At 38.4% G+C, this 9,833-nt stretch overlaps 1 protein-coding gene across 2 annotated transcripts in view; it reads left to right on the top strand.

Annotated features, from left to right (window-relative positions):
* SH2D4B (SH2 domain containing 4B) overlaps positions 1–5,490 on the top strand; it is a 147,525-nt gene extending 142,035 nt beyond the window's left edge. For both annotated transcript variants that reach the window (XM_019502295.1, XM_019502296.1), the window contains exon 8: positions 2,093–5,490. In XM_019502295.1, the coding sequence (XP_019357840.1) occupies positions 2,093–2,185 (93 nt within the window). In that variant the 3' untranslated portion in view covers positions 2,186–5,490. The remainder of the gene's footprint in view (positions 1–2,092) is intronic.
* Positions 5,491–9,833: the final 4,343 nt, after the last annotated feature.

Raw genomic sequence — 9,833 nt, 5'->3', positions numbered from 1 at the left:
GAAACTTAGACTGCTTCCACCTTTTTGACTATCTGTACTTAGCCTAGATGTAATTGATACAGGTTCCTAGTTTCCCTAGGGAAGTGGTAGAAAAAGGGACTTAAAACTACATTAAGGAAGCAAAAAAGGATTCAAATAAGATAGAAAAATCTTGAACCAAGATACATAAAATCATTATCCACTGGTACAAGATAAGTGTGGAAAGGTAGCAGAATGCGGCCTTTGCTGGGGGTAGATGTTGGGTAGAAGTTGAACATAAACACTTGAATTTTATTTTATAACATGAGAGTCTCCATCCAGACTACCTTTTTCAAACTCAGTACATCTCCTTGTAATGTCTCTTACGGAGCTGAGCAGCACCTAGATTGGTATATTGGAGAGAGAGAGACTAAGGGTTAGGCCCTGTCAGGAGGAGAGTAGCTTAAAGGAGTCACACAGCAAGCACTTAGGGAGTCCAGGTAGACATTGTGGGAGATCTCAGCACTAGCTGCAGCAGTCTTGTTTCCATACGGCAGCCAAGTCAGATAGAAAATGCCTGTATATTCCTTGTTTCCTCCTTGCTCTTCATAGGTAGTAGCTACCTTAGAAAATCTATCCACCTACAAAGAGCACTGTGGCACCTGTCAGAAGCAAAATGTCTTTCAGTAACATTTATAAGAAAAAATATTTCTGCTCCCCCCTGCCCCTGGATGATAAAGTCAATAGTTCTAGCTATGACAATCTTCTTAGAGAAGTTGCTTTTCCTCTAGGGTAACCACACAATTCTCTTTTAATTACCTTGCTTAATAGCCATACACAAGGCTGGCCAATTTGCTGGTAAGAGTCAATTCAGTATTCTGTCCCTTGCCTGTCTCCTACATGGTTGTTTCTGAAGCTTTTCTGTCTGCCCTTTCCTCTGAAGTGTGTTGTCAAGCACTCCACAGCCTTTTAATAGTCAGCTACCCAATGCAAGAGGCTGTGAAGGCAGTGCAGTGGAAATTAACAGAATCTCTTCCAGATCCTGCCCTAGTTCTGTCTTAGCTGAAACTCCTTCAGGGAGTCTCCTGGTCTTTTGTCATGGTTAAGATAAACTGTAGGTGGATTCTGTTTATATTCAGAGCTTGAAGTTTACTGTAATTGCTAAGACTAGAACAAGTACTATAAGAATTCAGAGCCAGCCAAAGAAACTAAAGAGAAAATGGCACTAATAAGAGTTGTTTCTATTTCCGTATTCTATTTTGGTCTTGATTTGCAGACATTAGCTAATGTTTATTAAACGTGTGTAAGGGGGAGAAGGGTACGTGTGGGTGGAGGGGATATTTAGACCATGGCAGGAAATTATTAAGCTCTGCGTCCACAAAAATCCATATGATACCAGCCAGTCTAGTCTTCATATGTACTTTTAGACACAGCAGCATTTGTTTTTGTATCAATATATAGTGTCATTTTATTGACTGCTTTTAAGCAACTTGAACTACTAGACACTTGCTTCTACTTTCTTGTAATTTCCAAAGAGGTTTTCACATGATAAGGAAGGTTCCATATTTATTTGTATCCCAACACAGTGACCATGGATCAAGGTGAGGATTTGGAATGGACTTTTAAGGGATCAGCCACTCAAATTCCTATTACATTTCAATAGGAATTAGGTCTCTTTTGCAAATCTCAGGCCCAAAACTTGGATCTAATTTGGGATGAGATGCACTGTGTTTATATCATCCTCACTTTGGACTAACTTTGGCTTATCTCTGGCAAATTCTTTTTCCCTGACTGTATGGAAGAGAAAGTACCAGCCCTATTCAAATAGAGATGAAAAAGAACTGGTCTTGCCTAGCCAACTTCAGAACCTGGATGGAAAAGAAGATGTTGCTAGGATCTCAGTACATATTTTATCAGATACCCTTTTATGTTTCTACTAGGTTTGCAAATAATAATCTTATAACATAGACCCTGGGCTACAGCAATCTTTTTCTTTTCCCACCCAGACAATAGGTCCTTATTCCAATTGAATGTGGGGGGGGGGCTGTCTTTTTTCATTTAAGCATTCATTCCTGTCTGAGATCAAGGGAAGTCTTGAATGCATCTTAAACAACATCTTTTTCTGTCTTTTCAGGAAGAAATCATCACATCATCAGGTGGGGAACTACTACTGGAACCATGTGGACAGAGGAGGAACCCACCAGACTATAGTCCCTTATTTGAATGACTGCCTTCAGGACTTCAGTGAATACCTTATGCATAGTTAAAAGAGTAAGACACAAGCCGATAAATAGTATGCTAATGATCAAATTTTCAGTCACACAAACTGCCACCATTAAACAGTCTGAGAAATTACTATTTAACCTGATTTGTAGAAATAATTTATATCACTAATTATTTTAATTATGGATGAATATTGGTGGACTACAGTATCCCTAGATATGTTTTAAGAATGGTGATCAACTAGCATTGACAGTTAAGGTTACATTTTGATTGTTCACTTCTATCCAGGTTTTAAAATACAGTGTGACAAACAAGGACAACTATTGTATATATTCATAAAGCATTATATGAAAGAGTGTAGAATAGTCCTGCTTACGCACCCCCACCCCTTTAAAGACAGGTTTGCCAGTTTCCAGCGACAGTGTTACCAGTCAATCTTCTGTGGAGGACAAGAAGACAAAAGAGACAAAAAGACTTTAGAAACCTTCTGTAATTTGCTATCTTTTATTATTTAGGTTAAGCTGAAAATATGCCATATTTCTTTGGAATTCATCCTAATAAAGTGAAGATCATTCCTGTGCAGTCTAAACAAGGTCATTTGTATCACTGAATACTTTGTGGTAGGTCTGCACAAATGGCCTGACCCTTCAGAGAATCATAAACTCATAGAAAAGTATGACTAGAAGGGACCTCTTGAAGTTATTTAGTTTAACCCCCTGCCTGAAACAGGATCCTTCCTATCCAAACCATCCCAAGAAATCATTGTCTAACCCAGTAGTAAAACTATACAATGGCAAAGCATAGGACTGTAATCTGCCACAGGTAAAGCAGGGTGACAATAGTGGCCAATGTTCTGATGCTTCAGGGTTTGTTAAAGTACTCGTGACAGTTAGCATGCCCAAGATTGGGGACTGAAAAGCAACACTGGGTATGTCCTGGGAGCTAGAGCCAAACATCAGCCACATTTTATTTTTTCAGCATTTGGCATGTGCAGAGCAGGAGTGAGTAGGTGAAAAGTAATTTCATGGTGGCGATGGGTGTTCTGTAGCAGTGTCTAAGGCACTATGGACATGCCATGTGTGGTCCAAGCAACTGGAAAGAATTATATCCATACTAAAGGAAGGGGAAATGTTTGTGTGCTAGCTGATCATTTTTTAAAATAGGCTCAAAGGGTATGTGCATACATTACATTTAGATTGACCTAACTAGGGTTAGGTTGATCTAAGTGTGATCTTTTTAGATGTTCAGGGAAGTTAAATTAGGCAAAAAATGTCTGGCCTGATCTAACTTAGTTCATCTGAGGAGGTGCACTAAGTTAGACCGGGAACAATTTAGCCCAAACTAGTGAACATTGCACATGTTTGGAGCACAGCCTTTGGGCTGGGAAAGCCCAGCTGCTTTCTCCAGCCCTAAGCTTGTGCTCCTTAATTCCCTCCACCTTCAGCTATATTTAGTTCCCCAAGTTGACCTTCCCACAGACAATCTTCACCCCCCCACCCACAACAGACCCACCATTCTCCCTGTGGACCCTCTAGCCCCTGGGCCTTCCCCAATTTATTTACATCAGATTCCTGGTATGGCTCCCAGACGGGTGAACATGTGCACAAGTGGGACCTGATCTATGATGAACATCTGTATGTACCCACAAGGGAGTACATACTCTGGTGAGTACACTGTTTTTCTCTGTATGTATATTTTGAGATTTAAGGCAATGAGTTAATGAAGCATGGCATGCAAATTTGGCTAAAATATGAACTCAGCCATTTTATCATCCAAAATGCAAACCAGTCCAACATGTTTCCTGCTTTCAATGATGACCAAACCACTGCATGAGTTTCCAAGTTTTACTTTGCTGTAGTTCAATTTGCTTTCTTGTCTGTCCTGCAAGGTGGGGAGAAGGTGTTAGACTGATTCATGGTTCATGTTCTTTTATATATAAGGTAAACACATACAGTTCAAAATCTTGTATAATATACCTTAAAGCTTTGTCATGCATCTTTATATTAGAAAACAGAAAACATTAAAATAAACATTTATAAAAATGAGTAACAGAGTAGGTGCTTAGGGTATGCCTATGTTGTAAATGGGAAGGTAGTGTAGAAATAAACAACCTAGCTCTGCCTGAGCTAGCTCAGGCACAAGAACCAATTTAACTGTAGAAGCACAAGCTCATCAGACATTAATTTACCCCACAGCAGCCAGGGTTCTATCTTCCCCATCTTCCCTGCTGATAGATCTGTAGACATCCAATTTGTCACATAGAATCATATAAAAATGGGGCTGAAAGGGACCTCCAGGATGATATTTATTCCTACCCCTGGCTTAAGGACGGAAGTTCCATGTTTAAACCATGCCAATCAAGTATTTATCCAACCTGCTCTTAAGAACTTCCAAGGAAGAAGATTCCATAAATTTTCTAGGAGATTTATTTGACTGTTTAACCACTGTTACAAATCAGAAATTCTTTTGAATATCTACCCTAAATTTTCCTTGTTGCAATTCAAGACCATTAGGTTTTGTTCTGCCCCCTACCCCCCATCCCAAGAGAGTATGGTTAATCACCATCCTCTTTATAAATACCCATCAAGTATTTGAAGACTTTTATCAAAGCCACACCTCTGCACCCCCACGCCCACCCGAACCTTCTCTTCTATAGACTGAATACTCCAAGTTCTTCCTACCTTTTCTCATAAGCCATGTTTCCTAAAATTCTAAATAATTTTTGTTGCTCTCCACTGGAATCCTATTTTTTTACATCTTTCTGTAATGGAAATTTCCAAAATAGGAACTAGCATTCCAGGTGAGACCTCATTAATGCTGAAGAGTGGAAGAATCACTTCCTGTAATTTGCAACCAATAGTCCTGTTAATACAACCCAATATAATATTGGATGTTTTCCAACAAAAGCTTTTATTCAGTGGTCCACTATAACCCACAGATCCTTTTCTGCAGTACTGCAACCTAGCTAGTCTTTTTCCACCCATGATCATAGGAGGGACACATTTGAAATAGCTATGTACTCTTGGGCTAGAATCATGGTGAAACTTTTAAGTGGTCAGTTTCTCCATCTTTCTTAGATATGCAAAATGCATTTTGGAAAACGAGGGACTTTGTCCGTAGGTTCAGCTCCTGCCTCATCTCATCTGCCTGTCCCTTAAAATTCTCCCAGGAATTGCTATACTCCACACTTAACTGTGCCCTAGAACCGGTATCTTGTGCATTGTATTTGTCTGAATTAGACTGTAAACTGTTCAGGGTAAGGGACCCTGTGTTGTACATATTTGTAAAGCACCATATTCACCAGAACGGCTATATAAATAAATTCACATAATAATAATAAAAGTGTTTGTGTTATTTCCACTCTTAGTAATTGTTGAAATCAGAAAATTAAGATACATACTGCAATACTGTACAGAGTATTTTTTCTTATTTTAACATTCATTTACTATGAGATTGAACCCATCTGTGATTGTGATCAGTGAGAGGAAAACTTTAATTAGCTTTCCACAGTGAGACATTTAGCTGGACAGTTTATGTGCGATTTACATGGGTCATTGGCTCAAGCAGTTTTAAATAGTTATTGTAACACCTTATAAAAATGGTTGGCTAGCAAGTTAGGATTCAGACTAAATTGGCAACACAGTGTTCTCCTTACTAGTTAGAACAGCTAGGCTCATGGTATTATACATTTATTAGTCTCAGGTGCTATCTCACCTTTCTGATCAGGTCCATCTGAAGCGAATCTTTGTCTATCACCAGGAAACCAATTCACCTTCCTTAAGGGAGGTCAATGAGTCCTTAACATGGACCTTTACATGCCTGGGGATCTTTTAGAAACTTTTTGCTGTGCATAGGACATCAGACATGTTTGGGTTTATGTAGCAGCTGAGTAAGTGTTTTGAGATCTTAAACAGTGGTTTTCAACCTTTTTTTCATCCAGGTACCTAAACTGACTGTTAGCTACCAAATTTCTATTGTGAATATATCCTGCAGTCCTTCTGAACTTGAATTCACCATTCTGCGAATAGTATTACATATGCTGAATATAAGACGCATCATTTTCCAATTCTTTTGAGGTTTAATATATCTTTAGTATTCATTCCCTGTACAATTGTGGGTATGTCTCTATATGTAGAATTGAAGAGTTTGTTCTATATAAGGAATTCACATTCATAAGAGGTTGACAGTAATGCAATTATTTCTAAGTGATGTATTTTGTACTCCCTGTTCACATATTTGTACATAGGACAAGAATACTTGGTTCATTGAATCTTTAGCTCACCTGTCCTGTTGTGCCCTAATTAACATGTGGGAGACAACAGCATTTTTTCCCATGAATAATACATTTCCTCCTTTTTTGGTCTGCATCCATGCGTGTCTCATTTTTGGTTTTACCTGGCTTTAGAATAAATTCTTGTAAGTTCCCTTGCAAATGAAATTACTGTCTGGAAAACTGCAATTTCATCTTGAGAGTTTTATTATGCTAATAAATGTCAGAATTCTTAAATAAGGGAATTGCTTTATTCCAGAGCCCCAGAGAAATAATGAAAAACAGCCAGCCAATTCATAGAGTACCAGCAAACAAAAACTCCACAATATATAACCAGAAAGAGCAGCAATAAAATATAGTGCAACTTAACTGAAAATAAATTTCAATGGAAACAAAAGGAGATCATAGCAGGCAGAAATTAAGAACAAAAGCTTTTCTTGGTAAAGATGTACAGCTGCTGCGAATACACTGGAGGGTGGTGGGAGAAATACAACTGTGGAGACATTTTCCAAGCTAACAAATGCTTCTTTCTGCCTTCCAGAAAACAGACAGATTATGAAAAGGTAACCACTGAGCGGGAGGAATAGAAAGGAAGAACAAATATAGAAAACAAAGAAAATAAAGAGAGAGAGACAAACATGTTTATTCCATTGTTTTTAAAACTTTTTACTTAATTTTATGCAGTCCCTAGAGAAAACACTGAACAACGTTGTCTTCCCCAGTCTCAATGCTTAAACTGTGAGATGAGTCTAAAATACAAAATTCAGAGGGAAGTGGAGAAGTTGTAAAAATAGCCACCAACTACAGACTGCTTTCCAGGTTTTCAGTCAAATTCCAAGGCCTCAAAACCCACTCCCTTGTACCCCCGCCCGTCAGCCCCACCTTTACGTTCAAAGTTGTTTGGATTTGCTCACTTTCCTTTATAGTCTTTTGTGGTGTTTCAGTTTCCAGATTGCCCAAGTTTATGATATTCCAGCAGTGACCTTCAAATCTTGCTTTGTGATTTATTTTTCCAGTGGTATCTAATGTTGAGTCAGGGGAGGTACATGCTATGGATTTTCATTATGAGGCTTCCTGTCAATATTTCCTGTCAATGGGGCTTCTAGGAATAGACTGAGAGATCTATTCTGGTAAGTCCACTTTTATAGGATAACAGAATTCAATAATAATGAAAAGCTTTTCAATTTTTAAATGAATTAGACTTTCTTTTACACCTGTGTCATAGCAATAAAAATATAATATATAGGCTTATAAGTATTTGTGTATACCCTTTACAAAGAAGCTTTAGTACATTTATTATCATTTTCTTACTAGGACCACCTTCGCATATGGAATTTCTGAGTTTTTCATTATTTGTTCAATGTGGAGAATTTTCCAGTTTAATAGCATAGGTTTCTCCATGGGAAAGTGAAAACCAACCAGCTACAGCAAAATCCTACAAAACTGGGATTTTCAAATCTGCTAAAAAATTTGGATGCTTAATTTTCAGTTAATCTCGCTACAGTTATTGTATATTATTTATTATAAGTATTTGAATCTTATATTTTTTAATTAAAGCAGCACCTAAAAATCATCTCACTGAACTTTCACTGAGCAATGTTTGGTGTCACTGCGCTTAGAGAGAGATGTCTTTTGAACATTTGTAATTAAAATGATGAAGATAAACATTACTTTTGTATTTCTTGACTATAACTGAGATCTAAGCTCATTGAGTCAGTGTGGGACTCTGTATCAGTTTCTGTTGACTCTGAAGTAAGTTTTTACATCCTGAACCTCTGCTGGCATAAAATTAAGGCAGCTACACAGACTACAGTGAACCTACTCAGATTTATTCAAGTTAAGGATAATCTCCACATATGATCATAGAAACAAGTCTTCCAAGAGGCATGGAAACACAATGTGCTCTAAACACACAAGCCTGTATGTATAATAGTATATAATGGTGCTTTTTTATACAAATGTGGTTCAAAATCAAATTCATAAATCCTTTTCTTCATACATTTATAGCTCCACAGCTCTAGGGTGAAATGTGGCATCTCATCCTGGGAGCAATTCTATCCTTTTTTATATGAATAAATCCATTTGCATCTCTTGCAAGCTGAAGTCTATTTTTCACAGGTTGCCAAAGATTTACTTTCTTGTTTGTTTTGTTATGTCTCTTTAAGATTACATTTTTCCTCCCCCTGAGGATTGAGTTAATGATTTGATGCACTAATATGTCCTATCAATTGTGAAAGGAGGTGTTTTCATATGTTGTGTTTCCTGGACAGACTCTTTTTCCTTGGTTATATATTAGGCTGATTGATAATAATGATGTATAACTGATTTTTGGAGCTAATTTCTTGCCATGCAAGTACTCTATGTAATCTCCACTTCAAATATTTGCTTACTGTTAGTGATTAGCCCTGTAGCCTGTGTGTTTATATTATGGCATGTGGATAATGCAGATTTTCTACTAGGTTAGCATACGGTTTGTTTGCTTTTTCTTGGAAGTCCTTTAAATAGTTTTAACTTAAGGTTACATAATTGTATTGCATATTACTAAAACATTAACTATACACATTTTTTTTTCCTGAGGAGGAGAAACAGCTCCATAAAAGATGGGTCATATTATATTCCCTAGATCCATGCCCAAAGAAAACATGTAGTTGTTCCTTATTTTTTCTCCTGGTACCAGACATCTGGACTTATGGAGTGATAACTCTCAGTAGCAGGAGGAGCTGGCATGCAGATGTCCTCTGGAACTTACATATCAAGTTAACATAGCCAATATAGCTCCAAATCTCTCCAGGTAGGCAACCTGTTTCAGGTGCATGTGCACCCTTTTGCCATGCTGCTAATTTGCAGCGCAGCAGTTTTTTTGACACTGGCATTATTCATTATTAGTGAATCTTGTTTTCTTATAAAAGTGGACTTACCAGAATAGAGCATGCATTCAGAGGTGTGCCTGGGGACAAATAGCAGTGGCATAAATATGTGCTGCTGCTGTTTGTTCCATGCAAAACATATGCCTCTGCACATGTGTGCTCATTGGGATGCACCCATGGGGTGTGTCGAGACAAGCGTGTATGTGCCTCTTGCCCCACCTCAAACCCCTTTGAGATGGGTCAAGAGGCACGTGAAGGAATGAAAAAACGTTACAGCCACTGCAAGTTTGCAGTGTGGGGGCAAAATTAGACCACTAGATATCCTGGGTTCTAAACAAAATGGAGTTAAAAAAGCAGGGCTGGGAGGACCCAGCCTAAGGCTGGGTCCTCCACAGAGATGCTCTGGCTGCCAGATCATCTCTGTGCTTGGCCCTTACCCTGGTGCTAAAGCACGCTGCCTGCCAGGAAGTGTGCTTCAGCACCAGGGCTCCAGTGCCAGTAAGTAAGGGGTCGGG

The sequence above is a fragment of the Gavialis gangeticus genome, unplaced genomic scaffold (assembly GCF_001723915.1).
Source record: "Gavialis gangeticus isolate Ggan-Ray unplaced genomic scaffold, GavGan_comp1, whole genome shotgun sequence".
Lineage (NCBI taxonomy): Eukaryota > Metazoa > Chordata > Crocodylia > Gavialidae > Gavialis > Gavialis gangeticus.
Note: the sequence above shows the minus strand (reverse complement) of the source record. Positions and strands in the feature narration are given on the sequence as shown.